General features: G+C 39.6%; 1 protein-coding gene across 1 annotated transcript; it reads right to left on the reverse strand.

Moving 5' to 3' along the window:
* Window positions 1-4311: 4311 nt before the first annotated feature.
* Window positions 4312-4893, reverse strand: LOC147510100 (uncharacterized). The gene has a single exon (XM_086598009.1). It carries the CDS (start codon window positions 4891-4893, stop codon window positions 4312-4314), a length of 582 nt encoding a protein of 193 aa, XP_086454135.1.
* Window positions 4894-27033: the final 22140 nt, after the last annotated feature.

Genomic DNA, 27033 nt, shown 5'->3' on the forward strand with positions numbered 1-27033 from the left:
ATCTGCCACGAAGCTGGATCCTCTACACAACCTCAGCAGCGATGACCACTCCCTATTTGAACTTCTAACATCCGTTATTATGCCCAGGACTAATTTTATACCATCAAAGATCTCTCGCGAATACGCGCATTCAAAGAAGAGATGATTTGAAGATTCTCGACTTTGGTTCCACAAGCAGCAGTAGGAGGAATTGAGGATTTTTTTGTGCACCAGCCTATCTTGTGTTGATAAGCTATTAGAAAATAGCTGGCAGGTCGTAAAGGAGTGTCTTGGGATAACCCATCTGCCCCACACAAGTCTCTGCCATCTAACTTTTACATCTTTTACCCTCAGGGCTTCATATGCACTTCTCGACGTGAATTTCCCACTCTGATGAGGTTTCCACACCACTCGATCTTGAACTAGATGCTTGTTGATTCGTGTACTCAAGATATCCTCTCATAGTCTATTACACTGGATATTCTGTACCACTTCGTTCCAATCACCTTCTATTAAGAGTTGATCCACTGTGGCATTTAGTGGGAGCTGTATTTCAGCAACTGCCTGTGCATTGAACAAAAGAGGGCTACTATGACACCATAAATCGTGCCATACTAATGTATCTCTACCATTGGTGATCGAGTACTGAATGAGCTCTCTCGCTTCTTTTCTGCTCTATATAATGTTCTGCCATGACCATGAGCAGTCTTGCGGGACTGTCATCGTCCACAAGTATTTATGGGCCAAAATGTTCTTCCATACCCAGTCAACCCAGATGCTACTTTCCTTCACCGCTACTTTGAAGACCAAACCACAGTAGGCTCCTTTGTTCCATACTTCCATATTCATGATCCCCAGACCCCCTTCTTCCTTTGTCTTGCATGTGGTTCTTTGGCTCGCTTGGTGCACACATCTCTTTGTATCAGTACCACTCCACAGAAAGGTCGCACAAAATTTTTCAACTTGTTCAAGAACTGTTTTTGGCAGAATGAATGTTCGGCCTAATAAACATGTAGTGAGCCAAGCACTGATAGTATGAGTTGCAATCTACCTGCATGAGATAGCAGTTTTGCTTTCCAATCCTTGATTCTGCTTGTGACCTTATCTATCAGTGGTTGACATTCTCTGATTCCAAGCCTAGCTAATATGAGAGGATGTCCTAGGTATCTCACTGGAGGGGAGACGAGTTCAATACCTAGAATCCGAGCCAAAGCCAAACTATCCTGTTGTCTCATAGCACCAGTCATGATAGTGGTCTTCTGCAAATTTATCTGTAGCCCAGTAGCTGTGCTAAAGTACCCCAAACATTGTCTGAGTGCATATATGGAATCCACTTCCCCTTTACAGAAGATAAGTACATCATCCGCAAAAGCCAGATGCGTGAGTTGACTCCTTTTGCATTTAGAATGGAATTGGATCTGCTTATTTTCCACACTCTCTCTGATTAGGCAGCCAAGAACTTCCATTATTAGCACAAACAAATATGGAGATAGGGGATCTCCCTGCCTTAACCCTCTACCTCCAGGGAAAAAACCTTCAGGCGCTCCATTTATGAGGACAAAATAAGAAGGTGTGCTAATGCATAACTGAATCCATTTTTTCAGCTTGGACGGGAACTGAAATCTATCCATCATGTTCAAGATGGCCTGCCAACTCACCATAACGTAGGCCTTCCTTATGTCCAGTTTTATAGAGCATCTTGGAGTTCCATGTTTTCTATCATATCCTCTCAAAACTTCATGGGATAAAAGGATTTTATCCTGTATAGATCTCCTTGGGATGAACGCTGACTGATTGTCGTGTACTAGCTCTGGTATCACCCTCTTCAATCTGTTGGTGATGACTTTTGAGACACATTTGTAAATCGTGTTACACAGAGCGATCGGCCTGAAATCTTCCACTTTAGCTGGCGAAGCCACTTTTGGAATCAGACATAGAAATGTAGCATTTGTTCCCCGGGGCATTTTGTTTGTTCTAAGGACATTTTTGATGGCATTCGCAACATCCACCCCTACTGTATCCCAACAAAATTTGAAAAAGAATGGGTTATACCCATTTGGACCTGGCACCTTATTGTCATCCATCTCAAGCAAGGCTTCCCTGATCTCTGTGTCACTCACCTCAGCTTCCAACATCGTTCTCATACCTGAGTCAACACTATCTCTGACATTCAGTTCCGTGAAAAAGTCGCTTTCACTCACCGGTGGCGCTACAATACCCATCTGCTGCGTGAAGTACTTCATAATGCTCTGTGTAATTTCTGCCTGTCCATGCACTGTTTCACCCTTATCATTCGTTATTGCCCATATACCCTTCCTGGCTGCCTTTTCTTTCAATGAGTTAAAGAAAAAACTCGAACACCTATCCCCTTCTGTCATCTATTGAGCTTCAGCCTTCTGGTCCAAATCTATTGCTTCCGCTCTTGCAAGATCAATATATCTCTGCATTGCCTGTTTTTCACACCATCCCAGCCCCACATCCGATGGATTATTCTGTAGGTGGATCTGTGCATCACTTAACTGTTGCCTTGCGGTTATAACTCTCTCATGTAAATTTGAGAAGTTTCTCCTGGCCCAAGGTCTGATTTTCTCCTTTAGCATCTTGAGTTTGTGGATTAGAACATACATGGGATTAGCATATATACGTGTACCCCAAACTTCTTCTAGAATATTTTTAAACTCCGGTTGATAAACCCAAAAGTTACAAAATCTAAAAGGAGTCGGGGTTTGTCATTCCATGTGAGCAGCATAGGGGAGTGGTCGGAAACTCCCTGAGGTAGGAATTCAGCCCCTGAATTAGGATATTTTTGCATCCACAAACTATTTACTAGACATCTATCTATTCTTGACATAATGCTAGCCGCACCCACAGATTTATTCCACCAAGTGTAAAAGAATCCACTAGCATTGATATCAGTTAACCCGGCATTCTGAAGACAGAGAATAAAGTCCTGGGCTTCTTTAGGATGCATAGGTTCACCCCCTGTTCTTTCATTCGTTGTTCTGATGTTATTAAAATCCCCCGCTACACACCAAGGTTTTGTGATTGAGCTCTGTAGCCTAATCACATCTTGCCACAAATCTAACCTCTCCTGAAAAGAATTGCTCGCATACACCACTGTAAGGAAAAACTCTTCCGCCTTTGGTAGGAATTCAACCCTACAATGAATGAATTGCTCAGTCATGTCTATCTTCTTTACCTTCACCACAAAAGGATCCCAACATACCCAGATTCTGCCTGACCCAGCTTTCTCATAATTGTTTTCATGCTCCTATGTAGGACAGCAAATGCTTCTTATTCCGTCATACTTCTCCTTTTTCACTTTTGTTTCGAGAATCCCAAACACACATAAATTCTTTTCAACTCTCACCTTATTTATTTCCTTTGCTTTCAAAAGATCATTCGCTCCTCTCACATTCCATACACAGATCGGACCTATCATTAGTGATGATTTTTTTGTTCTTTGTTCCCTTGAGGTCTCCCCCTCTTTTTACTTCCTTGCTATTTTTTTCCATTGGCTGATTGGGTTTGTTTACCTTGGATGTGAGTCACAACTCCACCTTGAGCAGGCGTTTGAGGTTCTGCAGACAAAGGAATCATATTTCTATCTTTGAAGTATTCCGTCTCTTCTTCAGATACTACTTCGTCAGACAGGTCCCCCAGCCTTGTGCTTTCACTGAATTTATTGAATTCATCCTGCTCCTCCTCATAGCACATCAAAGGGTTAAACCCTGTAACTATTTCAATACCTTGTGAGGTCTCCTCATAAGGCACTAAGGCATTGTCAAAATCCCCCACTTCCATCTCTGAATTAACCACCCTGTTGTCATATGTTACCACTCTAAACTGCTCCTGTTCATTTTCTATACCACTTTCCGATACTGGTATCTCTGTAACTTGCTCATTTTCATATTCTACCCTTGTTTGAACTCCCTGATCCATCTCACAATCCTCATCTCTGCTATCTCTATTCAAAACCCCACTAAGCTCAGTCTCTCTTACTGCTTCACCATGTTCAACTGCCTCTGTGCTCATAGATATCCCTGTGCTTAGCCCTCTCTGCTCTCTCAGACGACCTCGGTTTTCACCACCTCCTCTATCATCGGCAAAGATCCGCGGTATTTGTTCGATCCCGGATCCACTATCTGGGTTTCATATTTCTCCTTCCTCACTGGCGTTGCTATTTGACAACTCCGCTCTATCTGTAGCTAGGGAGTCTAGGTTTTGCCTTGCTGCATCTTCAGCAACACTTGTGATCTCTACCCCTATTTCAGTCCTTAGCGTGCTACTCTCAGGAATAGTGACCGAAATGTCCTCCATCACCTCCTTCTGTCAATCATTCTCCCCTATGTTACCTTTCCTCAAACACCCTGCAGTCTTATGACCGAACTTCCTACAGCAGTCACACATCTTGGGAATCCAGCCATATTCCACCGAAATCGTTCTAATGTCTCTCCCACCCATATCGATATCAAAGGTTTCAGGTAACTCTGCATTAATCTCTACTGAAACACTGACTCTAGCATAAGTTAACCTTTTCCTTGAAGCAGTGGCTTCATCCATCCTCTGGGGTTCCCCTATTCTGCTTGCTAGAAATCCCAAGCCTTCCCCATTCCACAAGTCCTTTGGCACATCATGTAAGTTTACCCAAATAGGGATAGCCTTTACTGTGTTTTTCCTCTTTTCAACATCCTGACTCCATTGTGTAACAATGAAACATTTCCCTTCCATGTATATTTGTGCCATTTCCAGCACCTTTCTCTTGTCTTCTTCATTGCTAAATTTGAAGTAAAACAGGTTTGCATCCGCAACCATCTCATAGTCCCCCTTAGTTTTCCATTTTCTCCTTAGGAGTTCCCTTACCACCGGATATGGAAGTTTCTGTTCTAAGAAGAACCCCACAACATTTTTCATTCTTTATTATTATTATTATAACTAGTAAATGGGCACGTGTGTTGCACGTGTAACGAAGATAGTAAATTTTCTTGGTCAACAAATGGTGCTAGTAGACACAATAGGTAAGGGAGGAACGCACGTTGCGTCTGGCTAGAAAACATCTATTATCTGTAAATAGAGTATCAGTGTTAGTTTAGTACTTTAGTTCGACGTAAAAAAAGTTTTTAACACATATATCCTTCAATTGTTAGTAACCTTTTTACCCCACGTATTAGTATTAGACATTGAACATGTCCTTATGTATGGAGTATTGGGGTTAGTTCGACGAATTTTTTTTTTAACATATCCTTCAATTGTTAGTAACATTTTTACCCCATGTGTTAGACATTGAACATGCCCTTATGTAGTCTGTGTTCCTTTGTGAATGCATTGATAAATTGAGCTACAAATGAATTAAGAATGCTAGTTTAACCAAAATCAACCACTTTTATTAAAATAATCATCATACACATATAGCAAAACAATAACATTTGTTATCCACACAGCAAGCAAGCTCTATTATGACAAACATAACACATATTTGAATAACAACACACATCTAAGGAAGTTTGGTGTTGCTGAAATTTAAAATGTTGAACTGACATATTTTTTTTTGAAACGGGAAACCAAAGATGTAGATATACCACTTGAATCTGACTAATTAGGACCTAACAAAAAAATTCCTAGCCTCTCTGAAAGAGTAACGTTGTTGGTTCATTCCTTTGGTGTTTACACATTAAACCCCTAATGGATCGAGAAATTCATTTCGAACACATCAAATCAAATGGTTCATTCTCCCCAAATTCTATGGGTCACATGTCTTGCATCATAAGTTTTTTCAAATGTATATACCAGTCCTAGTAGATACTAACAACAACACACATCATGTTACTTAACCATCCTTGTAAACATAGTCAAATATAGATTTAAACATAGCAAATTATAGAAATAAGTGGAGAACACAACCTTCATACAAAATAGGGAATCAAAATATTGTAAAACATGTAAATTTGAATATTATTGGTTTTATGTATCCAACAATCAAACACAAAAGATACATACTTGGAGCTAGACCGATGTAGAGGTATAGATTTTGGGTCCATGACCTGATATTGTGTTTGATAAGGAATGGTTGCACTCTTTCTTCGGACAAGAGTTGCCTACGTATCAAGTTTCTTGAGTAAAATTGAATCCAGCCTTACATAGTTCATCTCTCTCTACTTATAGATATTTGAGCTGACTTTTCTTATCTACTCCAGGCCGTTGTAAAATGTGTATCCATATTTTGTGCTATCTTGATGATTCGTCATTACTTCTGATGTTAGAAAGTAAATAACTCTTTGATTGGTGCGTTAACTGAGCTTCAGGATTGCGGTGGATCATTTACTTCCATATATGGCTATGCTTGATATTTGGGACGACCTGAGTTTGGGTCATTGTCACGTCCTGCTGGTGTGGTACGAGCTGGTGATGATACGACCTGGATTATGGACATGTGTGCTGTAGTGATATGAATGTAGAACGGAGGGTACTTACATAGCCCCCTTTATTTAATTTATTCTTTGGACAGCTGTGGTGTGAAAAGAAAAAAATATAATAAAGCGTTCAACACATGTCGCACAGCTGGTTTTGTTTGAACAAGTTTGGAAAATGTGTGGAAACTATTGGATCTAACCCATGGGCCCAAAATCGCGGTGGTTTGTGGACGTGGTTATGATTGTGTTTTGTGGGGAATGCAAAACGTTTTGGATTTTTCGAGGTTTGTGTAGTGGAAGGGTTTAGGGTCTGGCGGTGTTTCATTTCTTCACTCCATTAAAACAAAAAGAAGAAAAACACAGAGAAAAAAGAAAAACCAAAAATCTTTTCGTCTTCTCATCTTTAGGTGCGTCTCTTTCAAACTCAAAAATTTGATCTTTTGTTTCCTTTTGCTTTTGTAATGTCGATTACTAGTGATAGTTTGAGTGGAGAAGTTGAGTTAGATCAGTGGAGAGAGAGAACTGTAAGTGATGGAGATGATGGTGTTAGGGCACATAGTGGAGGTGAGGCGTCATCGTCTTCTTCATTAGAGACAATGACTAAGGAGGTGGTGTCTAGGTCTGTGTTTGATAACTTTGGGGACTTGAGAAGGGTGTTTGGGATTGATAGCCCCGATCTAATGATATACGACCTGAGTGGTGAGAGGAACGTGTTTGGCTCAGATTATGTGCCTCGAGATGGTGGGGTTGTAATTACATATGGCCAACTGAAAGCGGGGTTGAGGTTGCTCTTCTCACGTCTGACTTTAGACGTTCTGAACTTTTGTGGGAAGGCACATTTGCAATTTGTGGGTAATAGTTGGAGATTGTTTCACGGTCTGGATTTGTTGAGACTGAGGGGTTACAATATTTGTTTTTCTGACGTGCTGGAGCATTTTACTGTGAAAATATCTTCTACTCTAAACTTTGGTTTTCAAGTGATAAAAAGTAAATCACCAATGATTGTTGGTGTGAATAAGGAGGAGTGGTGGCGTAAGGCTCTGTTGATTGTGGGGAGTTATTGTCCTCCTAGATGTGAGGTGGAGAATCGTAGTGTGAGGACTTATGGTAGGTCGTTTATTTAATGTGGGTCATTTTCAGGTTGTTGGTCGTAGGTCATTTGTTTTGGTTACCAGTTGATATGATGATGTTCTGATATTTGTTTGTTTTGCAGAGGTCATAATTCGGGGTCGTACGTCTACAGGGGCTATTTAAGAGTTTGCGAGGCTGACTTGGGAAGAAAAAGCGTCCTTGTTGGAGGAGGTTGCGTACTACTTCAAGAGACGAGGCGGTGTGAAGATTAACAAGAAAAAAGTTGAGCAGAAGAAAAGGGCTTGAAAGCTTGTTCTTGATATCTCTTATTCTAGCACGGATACTGAGATGGAGAGGGAGAGCCACAAGAGAGCACCTGTTTCCTGAGTGAGAACGGCTGGAGAAGCTGTTGATGGTCGTTCTATTTCTAGACGACCTGAGGGGGGTAACGGTAACCGGGAAAGTCGTGGTGGTGGAAGTGCTAGGGGAAGTGGTGATGCTCCCACTCAGTTTTAGAAGCCTAATCTGAAGAGGCGATATGAGGTGGTTGAGCCTGAGGGGGCTAAGAGAACCCGAACTGAGTCTGAGGAACGACCTGGTGTGGTGGAAGGTCGTACCTCATCAGGTCGGGCTCCTTTGAAGAGAATGAATCTGAAAGAGCTGGTGGTTGATGTGGTGGTGGCTGATGCCCGGGGCAAGAAGAAGGCTAGTGAGGTTGATCGAGCAAGCAGCCCAAAAGTGTAAAGAGTCTGGGAGTGTGGCCCCAAGTGACAAGAGTGGTGATTCTGACGTCCTGGATAGGACGATTACCTACTATAACCCAGTGAGTGGATTGAGGAAGTTAGTGAAGAATAGGGACTACAGCTTCAAGTCTTCACTAGTTACTAGAGGGTTGCTGGAGAGTATTGCCTTGGATGTGGATAGGCACCAGTTGGAGACTGGGAAAGATTTGGAGGCGAACATGAAAGATATGGATCGCTCCATCTGCTTTGTAAGTGTCCTTCCGACTTGAGCTTTTGTTTTGTGCTTTGAAATGTTGCTTTTTGACTTATTTTGTTGGTTATCAGGTCCTGGCCATGTATAAGAAGCTGAGAGAGATGGTAACTATCTCCGACCTATACAAGAAAGAGTTGGATGATGCCAAGGAGGCCTATGACAAGTTGTTGGTTGTTTAAGAGGTGGAACAGGCTGAAGTGTCAGGGTTAAGGTCGTAGGTCGGGGATTTAGCTGGGAAGGTGGCCTTGCTATAACCATCATTTGATGTTTCAAGGGTGGAGGTTCAGCACTGGGTTACTTAGTGGAAAAATGCGCAGGCCGTTACTGAGCTAGCACAGAATGAATATAACGACCTAGTCGACTTGGTAGAGAGCGGTGATGCTTAAATTCTGGTAGATGATTATATGGAGCTAGAACGTAAGTACAAAACCCTCAAGAGATAGGTTGAAAGTGGGGCTGCAATAGTAGCTGTGGAAAGTGATGTTGTAGATGCTAGTAGACGACCTGACCTAACAACCAACTAGGGTGCTGCTCCAACTGCTCAACTAACTGAAGATGTTGCCATAGAAGTGTTGAATACAAGTGGTGATCTAGCTAGTGGCCCTGTTGGTGAAGAGGGTTGCCCACTTGACCTTTTGAATGTAGAGAATCTTCCCCGTGTCAATTGATTGTGCTCTTGTAATTTTGAGTGATTAATTTTTGAACTATACTTCCTTCTGATACTGATAACTGATATTTTTTATGGGGATGCTAAGGTCGCTTTCCCAAGATAACCTGGGGGCCTCTAGTATCTTACAAAATTTGTATTAAGTAGAAATATTTAAATTACTTACTTATTTTGAATTGAGATTGTGTTTGAAGTTTGAAGTTTGTATGAATGTGATTGCTTCCATTGCTTTTTGATTTGTTGTTTGGCTACCTGTGTTGTATATTAGTAGATTCGATGACCTGTTGAACTGTGTTAGATCATTTGATGATTGTAGGTCATAAGCGTTTGTGTACGACCTGATATAGGTGTGTAGTTGGCACCTAGGTTTCCTCGTGTCCTTAGGTGTGTATTGATTGAGTCGTTCCTTTTGGGGAAACTCCTTATTGATTTTTGACAGATAATTAGCCTTTGAGTGGCAATTATAGTTAAGCCAAATTTAACCCTTTCAAAGGCCTTAACTCGACTTGGGGTCCTTTTTAGGGTTCCCTAGGATTGTATTTGGCTGACAATTGGCCTTTGCGTGGTAATTACAGTTGAATCAAGCTTAACCCTGGCGTTAGTGTTAAGTTGATTTGTGGTCCTTTTGGGGACCGTGGATTGGATTTGATTGATACTTAACCACTGCGTAGCAATTGTAGTTGAGTCGTGCTTAACCCTAGCGTTGGTGTACGACCTAATAATTTGATGTCTCAGATTGGCTAGTGAGTGCAAGATTCATGGTATTCATGTAATGCAAGGATAACATTTATACACGAAATGCTTATGAAATTTCATTTAATTGATTGATACAAGTGGAGACATATTATTGGTAAAAATGCTTGAGTAGAGCTGTATTCCAAGGTTAGGGAAGCATATCACCGAGCTGAGTTTTGATCCAAATAGGCTCCATTTCCAACGACTTTGTGAACTATGTATGATCCTTCCTAAGTTGGGTTAAGCTTGGCTGGTGCTAAGGTTTTTTTGAGGACTAAGTCGCCAACTTGGAAAGATCTTGGGACGACCTTCTTGTTGTAAGATCGTTGGATTGTTCGCTGGTACTAAGCTAGGGATATTACAGCTATTTCCCTTCGCTCCTCTAGGAGATCGACTTCTTTGGCTAGGATGTTCTCATTTTCTCTTGATTCGACGATGTCAGATCGTGTGGTTGTGATTGTAAGTTATGATGGTATGACTTCTTCTGTTTTGAAGCAAAGTGTGAATGGAGACTCGTTGGTACTAGCTCTAGCTATTGTTCTGTATGCCCATAAAATGTTCTCGAAGTTATTTTGGCCATTGGCTTTTCTTGCTCTCCAACTTCTTTTGGAGATTTTTTTTTATGGATTTGTTTGTGGCCTCTGCTTGGCTATCGCTTTGTGCATATCTAGGTGTAGAAAATGCTTGAGTGATGCGCCATTTTTGTAGAAATGCCTTAACTTGTGTGCCAGCAAATTGGGTTCCGTTGTACATGATGAGGGTGTGGGGTAGACCAAATCTTGTGATGATGTTGGTCCATATGAAGTTGATGATGTGAACTTCCTTGACTTGAACAAGTAGGATTGCTTCAACCCATTTGGTGAAGTAACCTTTGGCTGCCAGTACGTATTTGAGTCATGTTTTCTTTTGTGGGATGAATAGTCCCATGATGTCTAGCCCCCACATGTGAAAAGGCCACAGGCTGGCTATGTTGATAAATTCCCATGCTGGACTTAGGTGGTTGTGTCCAAATGTTTGACATTGGTGGCATTTGAGAGCATACTTCTTTGCATCGATGTGCATGCCTAGCCAATAATACCCTTAGGCGATTGCTTTATGAGCCATAGATCTTGCTCTTGTATGGTTGCCACATTCGCCTTTGTGAATTTCATCAAAGATGAGTTGGCCTTCGCATGGAGTTATGCACTTTAGGTGGGGTGGTCCTCCTGCGGATTTACGGAACAACCGTCCATTGATCACGGTGTTTCTGGGAGCTCGAAATTGTATGGCACGAACATTCTTTGCCAGTGCTGGGAGCTCGTTATGTAAGATAAATTTCATAAATGGGCCTATCCAAGATTGAGTGATCTCTTCTTCGGATGAGGGCAGGAAGTTTATAAGGCTCTTGACACTTTCTTGCTGGTAGGCGGGCTTCTCCAAGATGTCAATGTAGACTGTGCTGGGACATTCCTCTTAGGTTTTCTAGGCTAAGAAAGCCAAGCTGTCTTAGGGAATGTGTTCCAGGGAGAATGTTTTGAACGAGCTGATAATGTCACTAACGACTTGAGCGTACTTGGCTAGGTTTGCTCCGTTTGTGACATAATCTTTGGTGATCTGCTTGACGATTAGCTCTGAGTCACTATGAGCTTTGAGTTTTTGGACTTGTAGTTGTTGTGCCATGCGGAGGCCTGTGATTAATGCTTCATATTCCGCTTCGTTGTTGGATGTTGCGAAATCGATCTTGATTGATTTTTGTAGCTGTGTTCCTTCTGGCGAAGTTAACACTACCCCCAGTCCACTACCGCTGTTGTTGCAAGCTCCATCTATGTAGAGGTGCCATATGTATGGGGTGGTTGGTTGATGTAGTGAAGTAATGGGCTCGGGTTCCCAGTTGACTTTTTCGACGAGGAAGTTAGCAAGAAAATCATCAACAACCTGACCTTTGCAAGGCGTTCTAGGAAAAAATTCGATGTGATGTTCTCCGAGTTCTTCAGCCCATTTGGCCATGCGAGCTGTTTTGTTGTTAGAACTCAGGACCTGCTTAATGGGTACATCTGTTATGACCTTGATGTTGTAAGCCTGGAACTAAGGTCGAAACTTGCGAGCAGAGTTTAACAAAGATAACATTGTTTTCTCAATTGGAGAGTAATGTTTTTCTGCATATGCAAATGTCTTGCTGGTGAAATAGACTGGTTTTTTTATTCCCTCACTTTCACGAAAGAGGACCAAGCTGATGGCAAAGTCGGTAGTCGCCAAGTAAAGCCCTAGTGTCTCTCCTTCATTTGGTTTGGACAGGACGGGTGGAGTTGATAAGTAAGCTTTCAGGTCGTTGAAAGCTTTGTGGCATTCGTCTGTCCATGTGAATATTGCGCCTTTCTTGAGTATTTGCAGGAATGGTCTGCACTTGTCAGATGCATGTGAGATGAATCTGTTGAGGGATGAAACCATGCCAAATAACTTGTGAATTTGTTGTTTGGAAGTTCGCTCTGGCATTTCAAGGAGAGCTTGTATTTGTTCTGGGTTTGCTTCAATGCGCCTTTGTGAAACGAGGTATCCTAAGAATTTTCCTGAGGTTACCCCAAATTCACACTTCGCTGGGTTGAGTTTCATCTTGTTTTGGCGCAATCTTTCAAAGGCTTCTTGCAGGTGAGAAATGCGATTGCCAGCCTTTTTGCTTTTGACTACCATGTCATCTATGTAGACTTCCATAGTGTCGCCCAACAAGTCTTTGAACATTTTGGTGACAAGTCTCTTGTAGGTCGCACCGACGTTCTTCAAGGTGAATGGGAGGACGTTGTAGTAGAACGTTCCTTGTTCGGTTATGAAGGACATCTTTTCCTGGTCTTCCTCTGCAAGTGGTACCTGATTGCACCCATTGTACGCGTCCATAAATAATAGAAGCTCATGTCCGCATGTTTGGTCTACCAAAATGTCAATCCTTGGTAGGGGGGAAGTTGTCTTTTGGGAAATGCTTGTTGATGTTGGTGAAGTCTATGCAAAGTTGTACCTGACCATTTTACTTAGGAACGGCTATGATGCTAGCTAGCCAGGTCGGGTACTCGACTTCTATGATAAATCCAACATTTTTGAGCTTTTCTATCTCTTCATTGATGGCTTTTTGAAATTTGAGTGCTAATTTCCTAGGTCGTTGTTTGATAACCTTTACAGTTGGATCTACATTTAATTTGTGGCAAGGGACTTGATGGTTGATTCCTGGCATATCGATATACGACCAAGCAAAAACATCTTTATTGAGAGATAGAAATTTGACAAGTTGCTCCTTGAGCCCATCAGCCCCTACATAAACAAATTTTGGGTCAACGTTTGTGCCCAAATTGACACTACAAAATAATTAACATATCCCGACGAACACAAACCGTCCTGGTAGCTCTACGCCGACGGATAAAACCGTCCCTAGGCCGTCCTAATTTGCTCTGTCGCCACTGCTTTAGTTATGGACAAAAACCGTCGGGAAAGACCATCAGTATAGATTATCTATGCCGACGTTTATGTGTGTGGGATGTTATCTTTTGTATAGATTATCTATGCCGACGGTTATGTGTGGGATGTTATCTGTCTGTATAGATTATCTATTATAATGGTATTGCGTGTGATGTTATCTGTCGGTATAGGTCACCTTTGGCGACGGTTATGTGTGGGATTTTATCCATCATTGTATGGTACCTATGGTGACGGAACAATATGAATCACAGTTGTTGTCAGCTAGGGATTGTATATGTCAGAATTGTGTGTGTTTATTTATTTATTTATTTTAATTAATTTTTTTAAATGCTCATATTTTATTAATTTAATCAATGTTTACCAAAATCCTACATTTTAATCCATACCCAAACTGTCTAGCATGAACACACACACACACACACACACACACACATATATATATATATATATATAACTTGTGGTCATAACACAAAACAGATGTTCAATTCTCATCTTCAACTTACAAAATAAGTTCACATCTTGAATTTAAAAGAGAATACAGTCTAGATAAAACCATATTCATGCTATCACTTAAGTACCTATCGAGTTCACATCCTCCACCACATAAATTTAATTTCTTAAGTAATAGAGCAAAATAAAGATCGCTAACTACTAGTTTTAGACAAAAGAGAAGTTGAATAAACACTTCAAGAAGACGAACTGCAAGATGCAAACACCAAGAACTTTTTAGGCCAGATAACAGCTCCTTGCACAACTTGACCAAGCGTTTTTTGCCATGCATTGTGAGGGAAAGGCAGGATAGCATCAGCCCTACGCACGACCTGGACATAAACTTTGAAGTTCCCTTCTTTTAAAGTCCTTTCACTATACTGTGTGTTAGGGTCGACGTCTTGCACAACACCTCTAGCAACTAGTTCAAGTGGCCAACCTCCACGCAACTCACAATCATTGCCAATATTGTAGGCATTTTCCAGCTGAAAAAGAAAAAATTTTAATTAATAAAGATTTCACGTTAAAACAATGCATACATGTAGGTAGACGTGCATTCTCTCCATTGCCAATATACTACATTGATACTTCTTGACAACTTATACTATAAAACTCAACAACTATCTTTTTCCCAGTAGATCTCTTACTTGTTCTTCCAACAGAAAAACTTGATTACTCTATATATATATACTGCACGTAGAGAAACTATTTAAAAAGTCTGCGACACCGTCCATTACATTGCACGTGATTATTTTGTTGCAAAGAACATAAAACATGGCATAAGAATAAAGAATATACGGCAACACGTTGACCAGTAACACCAACAGTAACAACAACAAAAAATATTGAGTCCATAGTTTCTAACTTAAACTATTGAAGTAACTTGGATATGTTTGATACATATGATGGGTGCCCAAGACCATGTGCTAGATAGTACACAACCCACTAATACCAATAGCAATGTGTTTCAACCTATTAGAGACTGGTTAGGCAACTCGTTTTCTCTTTTCACGGGTTCTATCTTCCAGAACAAAGTGAGTAGAAAACTAGATCTATTACGAACTTACCGACCAAGAATATAGAATAAACAAGAAACTAGAATAAATAAATTAAATTAAGCATGCAAGTTGTTTCAGTGCAATAAGAAAAAAAAAATCAGTCATGCTTCAGTTTGGAGATTGAAGTCTTGGGAGAAAAACTTGCCCTACAATTAGAGCCATTACTTATTTATGTGATGCTTCACATAGGTCCACTTCTTTTCTTGTTAAACACTAGGAAGTTTGGATCTGGTAGTTCAGTATATGTTATCATCGACATCTTATGAATCTGGATTATAATAGTCCCCAACACGCACACAAAACATGCTTTTAGTGTGAATGTCGGACACCTAGAAGTCTACAAAGATAGCCTATAACATAAATGATTGACAACAGAAGCCGGACGACTTTCAGAAGTCTTCGGAGAATAGCCTAATATATATAAAAGTCTTAATAATAGTGAACACCCAGACTTGTGCTAACCCAAAAAAAAGCTCCTCAAATGTAACTTCAGTTCTGCATTAAGCTCAAGAAAAAGAGCTTCAACAATTGGAACGATAGCTCAACCAGTATCTCAAACAATATATACATCACGGGAGCATTTTGGCAAAGATATGGTAGACAAATGAAATACTTTCAAAGAATTGTGTAAAAGCAATTACCTAGAAACTAACTAAACAAGTAATAAAGTTTAATAAGCTAGGACAGTTCTATTGACTCTTAGCAATTCCCTGAATTTTCAATCGAGCAACATCTTTCAAGTACATCATACAAGACAAATGAGATACTCGATCTAGCAAAGTTTTATATTAGGATCAATGTAACTACATTATGGAACCTCGATCAACAGATGAATTATCTTCTCTGAATCATGCAGAGAGTTTCTTCAAGAGAAGTTTTAGTTTTGGCAAGATAAATTGGGGTTAGGTAGACCCCTACCTGTGTTGATTAATATAATGAATGTACACTGTCCCCATCATATCATTATAAGCTATATGTTTTACTCCACATTCAAGACGGGGTACAAATTAACTGAACTAACTGATGTACAATAGAGTTGCAGATCGAAGGATGCAAAGTAGTCAGAAGCTTGATTCGATATAATGTCTTGAACTGTTAGCTGAAAGAGCCGTAAATGAGGGGCAACTGAACCTATGGATAGAAGCAGACTTTACTGCTGCAATTCATGGTTTTGGTTGTAAGGAGATCCTTTAGAAGGTAAGCAGCAGTGAAGGACTCCCAAATGATCTACTTTAGATTGAAGAACTTGTATCTATTTGTTTCTTTGTCAGTCCGTAAAAATATTCAGAAGGCAAAGTGTCACATGGCCCAACACCAAACTGTAAGTGGGTTCGACCACTTAGGTCCGCCCACATGGATCAAGGATCCATCCCCTGTTTAAGCTACTCCCTGGATCGTAGGATCGTAGTCCTACTGGATAGAATATACACTGGATAGAATATAATCTATCATGAATCTCTTGTTGCGCAAGAGTCGTGGGAGTTAGCTATATGCTTGGTTGGTTTTATATATCTTACAAAGGTATTAGAAAAACGACAAGCTGAAGAAAAAAGAAAACAATTCTCAACTCTCTTCTTTCTCCATTCACTGAAGGGGTGGGCTTAAGGTGTGGATACAAAGGGGATTGATTCTAGTAACAATCCTTCTCAAGAGACAAGGCTAGTAACAACAACAAGGTTATCATTCTTTGACTTCGGGTTTCTTCCGCTAGACAAGAGGTATGTTCTATAACTCGAATAACATGTTAATGTATTATTTACATTGGTATCGGAGCTGTTTATGTTTGTTGAATCGCCATTGTAACATGCATTGATAAAAAAAATCTAGTTTTGTTAGTTTTTCTCAAAAACCATTAATAAACAATCTGTTGATTTTCGATCTCTACATGTCATGATTTTTTAAAAACTAATTACTAGGGTTTGTTGCTCTTGGTGAGAGGAACGTTTTCCCAAAATTTCATGGAAAACCGTTGAGTAGAATGAGAGAAAACTCAAATCAAAGTTTTTGATAAAAACTGTTTTGTGGTTTTTCAGAACTTTGAACTGTTTTTTGATCGATTTACAGATCTTATTAATGCTTAATATTTGCATGTTAGTAATCTATGTTGTGAGATCTTTGTAACAGTATAAAGCATGTTTCGTTTGGATCTATAATGTGATAGATACACGTCTCTAAACATGTTACCTTGCCATAATTTTCTGCGAGTTTACTGAAGAAGATGACCGAGTTAGCTCATGAGTTGACTCGGTCAGAGCTTTTTAAAATCAGTGTAAAATGTTGAGTTGACTCAGTTCTCTGTTTTTTTTTTCTCGTTTCCTGCACCTAAACCAACCCGATTACTGAACCCGGTTCTATCCGGTTGAGTGTGAACCGGTTATAGTTTTTGGTCTGGTTCGGCCTTTTATTGACATCTAATTAACCTGAAATTTATTACCCAAAGGTTTTGACCCTTCTGAATCTGTTGAAATCATCGGTTGATAGAAATTCTAGGTATAAGTTGCTGTGACAGTATATATTAGATGAACCGGTATATAATGTTTATAAGCGGTTCGGGCTTTTGGAGACGGCCAAATGATCCGGTTTTTTGTATACATGGGTTTTGACACTTCTGAATCCATTGGGATAGATCCCAGGTCATGATTCTGAGCTTAACATATAGTTACAGTAGAATTATATGATTATTTATGCCATAAAATGATAGATATTATTCTTTGTTTATGTTTGGCATATTTTTTTTTTTAAATTAACGTAGAATATGATTAGTAGAGGTTTTGTTCCTCCTAATATGGAATTTGTTCAAAAATCAATTGGAAGATATATAATATATTTACATTATTGGGAGATGATTATGAGCTTTGCAAGTTTTCGATCCCAATATGTGGAATAAGATAATATTTTCTTGGATTGGATTTTTTTTGATAAATTTAAAAGAATGTGTATAGACTAATGTTATATCCACCATTGCATATATGTAGAAAATGGATACTGAAAAACTTAGTTGTCGACATATGTCAATCCTTACTTGAAAATCTGAATGTAGTGATGGCCACCAAGACCGTAGTAGCGCACCTTAACCATGGAACTAAACTTGATGGGACAAACTATGATATATGGCATAGGAAAATTCAATACCTCTTGAATGAGCAAGAACTCCGGGAACACTTAACCATTTCGATGGCCCAACCCGAGATTGGGACCGGGACTACAGCCCAAAAATCGCCGTGACCTTGAGACTTATCAAGCATGGACCAAGTCGGATCGTCGTCGCGCCGCTACATTGTGTTAAGCAAAGATGCATGATGATCCGATTGGAGAATATGAGACATTCTCCACAGCTAAGGACATGTGGGATCAACTGAAATTTGCTTTTCGGTGGAACATCAACTACTAGACTTAGAAGTCTAGTTTTAAAGTTTGAGATGTTCAGAAAGATCCTAAGGCAACCATGCCCGAACACCTTAGGGTGTTATCAAGCATGATTCGCGAGCTAAAGGTCATAGGAAATGTCCCTTGATGAAAGCAAAGAAGTCCAAGCTGTGATAAGATCTCTCCCTGATTCTTGGATGCACATGAAGCAAATCATGACTCACAATGAGAGTATTAAGAATTTTTTTGATATTTCTCGACATTGTGAGCTTGAGGCGGAACGCCAGGATGCGAACCGTAATGCTTCTGCCCTAATCGCATCTGGCGAGCGCAAGACAAATGGGTCTAAGCGCAAGGGTAATAACAAACCCAAGAAACAAGGAGGGGCTAATAAGTTGGCTCCTAAGGCAAGCATAGCCAAGCGTCATAGAGGCAAGCGTGGTGGAAAGAAAGAAATTGATATGACCAAAGTGAAATGCTACAACTGTAAGCAGATGGGACACTTCGCTCGTGATTGCACTGAGCCGAAGCAGGTATCCATTTCCCCTGACTCTCATCACATAAGTGTATGTACACATGTTTTAGTTGCTCATTCTCTCCCTGAATGGATTGTAGATACAGGAGCAACCAGGCATGTAGCTCGAGAGCGAGTAGGGTTTGTAGATTATCGTCGAATTCCAGAAAACACCCAAAGGCTTTATATGGGAAATGGCACTAGTGAAGATGCATTAGGAATTGGTACATACCAACTCTCATTACGCGACCGGCGCTGCATTTCTTCTACATGATGTGCTTTATGTTCTGGAATTCAAATAATCTGCTTTTTCTGTTTAGCACTTCTTTCTTTTGGATATTCTTTTTGATTTTAAAAGTTGATAGGTTGGATATTAAGTTGGATGGTATTGTTTTTGGACATGGATTTCTTATGAATAATTTCTTTAAAGTTGAATTGAATGATTCTGTTTCTTCATTATCTTACATGGCTAGTGCAAGTAGAAATATTGATTCTCAACTTGGCATGCTAGACTAGGTCATATAGGACAAGATAGGATGACCGGACTAGCTAGAGAAGGCCTATTGGGCCCACTCGCTAAGGTTGACCTACCTATATGTGAACCATGTTTAGGCGGTAAAGCATGTAGAAAGCCTTTTGAAAGGCGAAGAAAGAGCTACTCACCCTTGAGCTAATCCACTCGGATATTTGTGGGCCTATGAATGTTAAGGCACGCCATGGCCTCTTATTTTCTCACTCTTATAGATGATTACTCACGATATGGTTAAGTCTATCTCGATAGCTCACCGCTATGAAGCTTTGAATTGTTTTAAACGCTTTATAGCGAGGGTTGAGACACGTAAAGAGAGGAGCTTAAAACTCTTGGACCCGGTGGGGGCGTGAATACTTATCCGATCGGTTCAAGGAATTATGTGAAAAAAAGGGATACGCTAGACAATTAACTATTCCTTATACTCCGCAACAAAATGGTGTAGCGGAGAGAAGAAATAGAACTCTTTTAGATATGGTTAGATCAATGATGGCGCAAAGTAATCTCCCTATATCATTTTGGGGGATGCACTTTTGATTTCCTACATACATACTTAACGAGTGCCTTCTCCGGTCTTCAAACACCTTATGAACTTTGGAAAGGCGAAAAGCCCCGTTTGGAGCATTTTATACCCCATGGGGTTCAAGAGGTTTTGTTCACAACATCTCCCATAAGTATGGGAAACTAGGCCCTAGAGCTAAAAAGTGTATCTTTGTAAGGTATTACGATAGCTCAAAAGGTTATGTTATGTATGGTGAACACCCTGATGGAGGAATGACAGAAATAGAGTCTCGCGATATAGATTTCATTGAGAATGATTTTCCTAGCATAAGTAACGCAAAGAAAGATCTTGACCTCTATGAGATAGAGGAGTATGAAGACATCCTACCATCTTCAAGCGAGGGTGGGGAATTAATTTCTCATCCTGTAATCGCTGAAGATAGTGGGAGTGGTTTTCAAACTAGTGGGAGTGTACCAGAAAGTGGGAGTGTACCACTAGATTCTCTACAAGATCCTCAAGTGCGTAGGAGTAAACGCGGGAAATATTCCCGTCGTCATTTCGAGATTGAAGGGATATTTTTATGTGTACTCCATTAGATGAGGAAGAACCTACTTCTTTCAAAGAAGCAATTTCTTCTCCTGCTAGAGACAAGTGGATGGCTGCTATGCAAGATGAGATGAGCTCAATGGGTAAAAACGAGGTCTGGGAGTTAGTTAATCTTCCGCCTGGGCGAAAAACTGTTGAAAATAAATGGATTTTTAAAGTTAAACGCAAGGCAGATGGTTCAATTGACAAGCATAAAGCACGCCTTGTGGCAAAAGGTTATACCCAACAACAGGGTATAGACTATGAAGAGACATTCTCCCCGTGGTGAGATTCGCCTCAATTAAGCCTCATTCTAGCTATTGTCGCACAACAGATTTAGAACTTTTTCAAATAGTTAAGACCGCATTTCTCAATGGAGAATTAAAGGAAGAGATCTATATGGCTCAACCGATTGGTTTTGAGGTCCAAGGACAAGAGCAAAAAGTTTGCCGCCTAAAACGTTCTATATATGGCCTTAAACAGTCGTCTAGGCAATGGTATCTCAGATTTCACAATTCAATTACCTCAATTGGTTTTGAGATGATTGAAGAAGATCATCAAGCGGTACACTAAACGATCCGAGAAAGAGTTTTCTTATCCTTTCGTTGTATGTTGATGACATTCTTTTAGTCGGGAATGATATGGATTCCATTGTTGCCACTAAGAAGTGGTTGTCCTCCAATTTTGAAATGAAGGATATGGGTGAAGCGGACTATGTGTTAGGAGTTAAGATCGCGAGATCGCAAAAAGAAATTTCTTGGTTTGTCTCGTGAGACTTACATTAGAAAAATTCTTGAAAGCGTTTCCGTATGCAAAACTCCAAACCAATAGACACCCCATTGGAAAAAGGATGTGACTTAAACCTTGATCGGTGTCCCAAAACTAAAGAAGAAAAGAATCAAATGTCCAATGTGCCATATCGCGGCGCAATTGGTAGTCCGATGTATGCCATGATGTGTACTTTCGACCAGATATCGGTTTTCTGGTCGGGTTAGTCGGTCGTTATCGAGTAATCCCGGTCCAAATCATTGGAAAGTCGCTGTGAAAAGGATACTCAGATATCTACAAGGGACTGCTGATTTTTGTCCTAAGTTACCATGGTGGAGACTTGAAACCCAAAAGGTTACACCGATCTGCGACCGGGTCGGTGATAAAGATGAGCGCAAGTCCACTTCGGGTTATGCTTTTATGCTCGGAGGTGGAATTATTACTTGGTGTAGTCAGAAGCAAAAATGTGTTTCTTTGTCTACAATGGAGTCAGAGTATGTTGCTTGCTCAGCTGCAGTCCAAGAAGCTGTTTGGCTAAGGAAATTCTTGATACACTTAGATATCACAGCTCATGCAGAGGATGCAGTATTACTTTATAGTGATAGCACTGCAGCTCTAGCATTTGCAAAGGATCCTAAGTATCATGGGAAGGCCAAACACATAGAGACTCGTTTTCACTACATTCGAGATAAGGTTGCAACAGGAGAAGTAGTCTTGAAACATATCTCCACGCTTAACATGTTAGCTGATCCCATGACTAAACCTATTGCACGAGATGCGTTTAAATCTCATGTTAGGAGTATGGGACTTCGTAGGATTTGATATGTTTGGACATCTTTTATGTAATTGACATTGTTTATGATATATTTCATTAATTCAGATTTTTTGGAATATTCTTTTAATTACACATTCTTGATTTGTTTTTTGTCACCGGGCTTGAATCGACCTACTCACATGGGTGATTCACCTTGGCGCTTGGAAAGAGCGAGCAAGATGAGACATCTATATTCTTGGCGCTAGATAAGCGAAAAGAATATGTTTTAAATTCTTGAATGTCGCCTTAGTTAGAACTAAGATGAGACCTTATAAAAATAAAGGTCGGACATAAAATTTATCCACAATTTTATGGAGCCTGTAGTTAAGCCGAATATGAGTGTTTTTTTTTTCTTGACAGGCGCTAGAAAGTGACTGGGATAAAACTCAAGTTAGGCGCTTGTTTAGCGACTAGACTAAGATTCGTATGGTGTTACAGTTTTGCAAGTGACATATCCATTTTTATGGGATAACACCATAGCATACATAACATATTGTATGTGCTTTGTCTTCGACCAATAGTGAGAACAATGAATGAATCCTTCTTCATTGTTATGTGAGCCACTGGGATAATTGAAACTTTTCCCATCTTATGCCTTTCTTAACCTAAGGTTATGTCATGAAGAGAATATTTGGTGGCGCTTACTTTAGTGTGCTTCCTAAGTACGACGAGATTTACCGTATTACGGGGCATTTCTAGGAAAGCGACTGAATATAATTGAAATGACATGAATGTTTAGGGAAGACTTTTTTTTTATATTACATCTATTTTGTGACTCATAGCGGGCCCGCGACTATATTTTAATATGTCATGAGTACAAAACAAGGAGGGGATAAACAAAATCAAATAATGCCTAGCTACACTCTACAAAACCCAAATCTCCACATAACCCAACTCACAAAAAACAAGAAAATGAGCTGCCAACTAAAAACCTAAGTCAGAAAACAAAAATCCTAACATAAACCTACTAATAAAATAGTAGTCTTATATCCTTTGTTAGGATTATTATAGGACTCTCACTGCCTGCCGGCACTTTGTGCATGAGTTAATAAACAATAGAAAGGGACAAAAGAAACAAAAAGGAAATAGTAAAGAACAAAGCTATAGAAAGACAAAGAAAGAGAAGGGCAATGATATTGTATATAAAAAGAGAAAGTTATTGATAGTTACCGAGCAGTACTGTGATGACTGGCATGAGAATGTGGCAATGGAACATTGTCGTTGAAAGTTCCCCTTTGGCTCAAAACAGGCCTCTAACCTCTTCCATGTGCCTCGACATTTTAGCATCCATATTCGCCTCCATAGTCTTGTTCCTCCTCTCAAGGAGAGTATTTCCCTCCATCAAGCCATCATTCTTTTTAATCAAAGAGTCTCCCTTTCGCAGTACAGTTTTACAAACCCCTTTACCTAGACCTCGAAAATGACCTCTTTTATCTGGCCCAACCACCTGTTTTCATTGAGCAATTTATAGCAAGTACAAAAACTAAAATAAATATCTATCATGATATTGAAACAACTATATCGTAGCAATTGCGTCTCCAGACAAATCATATTGCAGACTCTGGATGCTCAGAGATGTGATTCTTAATCGAATTCTGTTAAAATTACAAAAATAAGATGGAAGTCATTCATTTTAACTAAAGATGTAATATATAAGCTAATACATACTAAAACACTAACCAATACTTCATGGCTTTGTGGAACAGTTTCCTTGGGTTTGTGAATAAGCATATAAGAGTCTGCCCTTGTAATCTCCGATTCAGGAATACCTTTCTCCAAAGCTAGCTCGTTCAGAGCTATAACAGCTGAAGTTCTGCTAAGAGATGAAGGCATGATCTGTTGCTCGCGATTCAGTTTGTTCCTTGCACTCATGGCCTACATATTTAAAGAAATGTCAAATCAAACTAACATGAAGCACTACCTATTAAAACATTGACACATACCTTAAACTTATCTGTATTGCAATAATCAACAAATTTGTGCCAATCCTCCAAGGGAATATTACGCGGCGTAACTTTTTTCACCAAGGAAGGATCTTCATCTTCGACAAAAGTTTCATACAACGTGTGCTTGTAGTTCCTCCATGCTTCATTCAGTTTCTGCCTTGAGTAGTCAATATCTATCGTCTTCTCATATTCAAACACAAATTGGCGTCCCAAAGTCTTAACAACTTTGTCTTTGAGATCCTTACCAATATGTCGCCAATCCTCATAGTATATTGGAAAGTCTCGATGAGCAATGTATCCCAATCTTGTGCCAAATTCACTAACAACGTTTATGGGTGTGACTGGTTGGCCTTTCCGGTTAGTCTGCATTACAAATTTCGGACGTGGTTGACCCTCAATTTCTTCGATGCCAATTGAAGGGCCTCTTTTTTTAGAAGATGCAGATACGGATGAACCCGGAATGTTTGTGGCACAAACAAACAACATGCCATAATTAAGCTTATACCATATCATAATTATTAAAAGAAATCTTAAATGTTAAACTGAAATTAATTACCCATGTTTTCATTGAGCTGATCACCATCCAGTGAGTTTGAACCACCAGGTGAGTAGTGAGAGTCCATGTTCACTAAATAAAGTGTGGAATTTCATGAAGCAAATAGCAAAAGAAAATAAAGAAAACAATCAATTATAATAGTTTAATGACATAAGGACATGAGGACATAATCAATGACATAAGGACATAACCAAATAGTTTAATTTTATATAATGCAATAACCAACAATGAAATACACAAGTCATTGCAACCAACAAAATACATATCATGGAAACAAAATAGTCCAAAAAATAAAAAAATAATAAAAATAAAATAAAAAACAATGACCAAGTCATGGTCTAGGGTCTATTAAATCTCTTTCTCCTATTCTCAACAACCACAAACACATCTTCTGGGTCATTAGGTACTAGATCATCCTCCACGATTTCCACATTGGAAGGCCCTCCTATATCAATATTAATATTTATCATTCTATCATCTGATAGTAGACACACTTCATCATGATCAGAATACAACTTTATTGGAACTTCTATGACTACATGCCAAGCACGATCCATTGGATCGCTCGAATAAAAAACCTGTGCAGCACGCTCCGCGAAAATAAATGGTTCATCAGCCATGCGGTCTGAACTAATTAGGTTAGATAAGTTCACCAATTTGAGGTTTGCTTCTACATCCATTTTCACACCAGTTTGGGAGCATTTTACCCAATCACACTTGAACAAAACAAGCTTGTACCCCTCTCGATACTGTAGCTGGACAATTTTTCAAAGAACATAATAGTATTCGACATAGTCTTCAACTGGATATTTGTCCTTAGCACTAGACCAAAAAGTAGTCATGCATCTTGTGCTAACACCACTGTTTTGGTTCCTTCGTGCTCGCTCATGATCCTTGGTGACAAAGAGAAAACCATTTACACGATACTTTGTATATGTTGTTGTCAAACCTGTAGGTCCTCTCACAACATCTTTAAACTAGACATCATTTGACTTTATGTACTCAACCTGTGTTTTCAACCATGATGTGAACTTATCACACAAAGGTATCCTTAAATGACCTGCCCTCTTCCTCCCGGTTCTTCTCCGGTCCTCAAGAAATTTGGTGTACTTCCTACACATTATTTAACATGTTAGAAAGAAATTGCATTTGATTAAACTAGTATGCAATTCCAAACAGTAATGTCAAGGTATACTTACTCCTGCCAATAATCATATTTGGCATGGCTTTTTAATACCCAATTACATGCCTGTTCATACTCAACACCTTCTAACCCATAGCCATGACCCACACCAATTAGCCCAACATCCTTGATAGTATGATCATGAATCTTATCAAACAAATTAGGTACAAGTGGAGCTTCATTTTCAGCCATCCTATCAAGTTTCTCTATAATACCACCCCCTCCTTTATAGCCTGCACAATGAATAAGGGTCTCTTCTTTCAAGTAGCGCTCCACAATACATCCCTCAGGACGTGCTTTGTTTGAGACAGATCCTTTACAAGTCTTCATCATCCTTTAAACAACATGGAACACATTATAGGAATAACATTAATAGGAAAAAGAATTTGCAAGACAACAATTACAAAACTAATACCTTTCGAATGTATACATCCATCTCGCCCAAATAGGACCACATTCATGAGCCTCCTAAGCAAGGTGAATGGGCAAATGCATCATGATAACAAAAAGTGATGGAGGGCAATGTCTCTTGAATGCGCATAATGTCTTAATCAAAATCCACAAAAACAAATTTCCTGAAATTAATTAAAGAGTTAAGAATTAATTATATCTTAGATAATTAAAGAGTTAAGAAAGCATATTTTTTGAGTATATTGAGTGTTTCTACATCTATTGTTCTAGCACATAAAGCACCAAAAAAAGTACGTACAAATGCTTTTGATGATGGATCGAGCTTCCTTTCTGCTGCCATCTCTATAGGCATGTTGAATCGCTACTGGGAGCAAGTGTTGCATCAAAATGTGATAGTCATGTGACTTCAATCCCTTTAAATCTACTGAATCAGCCTTAACAATATTAGACCAACTACTACTGAAACCAACAGGCACCCTCAGATTGCGCAATGTATCAAGAAAGCATTTCTTCTCCACTTTGTTAAGCCAAAAAATTCCCTGCTTCATAACAGTTTTACCATTCACCTGGGATAACCAATACCTCTTTTTAATTTTCAAAAGCTTCAAGTCTTTGTGTCCCTTGTCATTATCCTTCGTCTTCTCTTTGGAATTAAGCATCATTGCAATCAAGATTTCACAAAAATTCTTCTCGATATGCATGGCATCAAAGTTATGAGGGACTGGAATGTACTTCCAATAATCCAACCCAAAGAATCCCAACCTATTGGTAAAACACGATTCACCTTCATTTTCTCGATCATCATCGCACTCGGTAACATTGTGTTTCTGTTTGGCTTTCCCAACTTTTGCTTTTAAGTTCTTTGTCATAGTATCAACCTTAATCCCAGTTAGCCTTGTTGGTGGCTCCTCTAGCTCTTGAGTTTTATCATAGGTGCTTTCTCTTGTATCATTTCTAGATTCATTTAACAAAGGCAACCAACATCTGCTTCTCATGTACACATGCTTACGTCC

Source organism: Coptis chinensis, chromosome 3 (assembly GCF_015680905.1).
Source record: "Coptis chinensis isolate HL-2020 chromosome 3, ASM1568090v1, whole genome shotgun sequence".
NCBI lineage: Eukaryota > Viridiplantae > Streptophyta > Magnoliopsida > Ranunculales > Ranunculaceae > Coptis > Coptis chinensis.

Coding starts and splice junctions, on each gene's coding strand:
- LOC147510100 (XM_086598009.1), bottom strand. CDS start 4,893: ATGAAAAATGTTGTGGGGTTCTTCTTAGAACAGAAACTTCCATATCCG.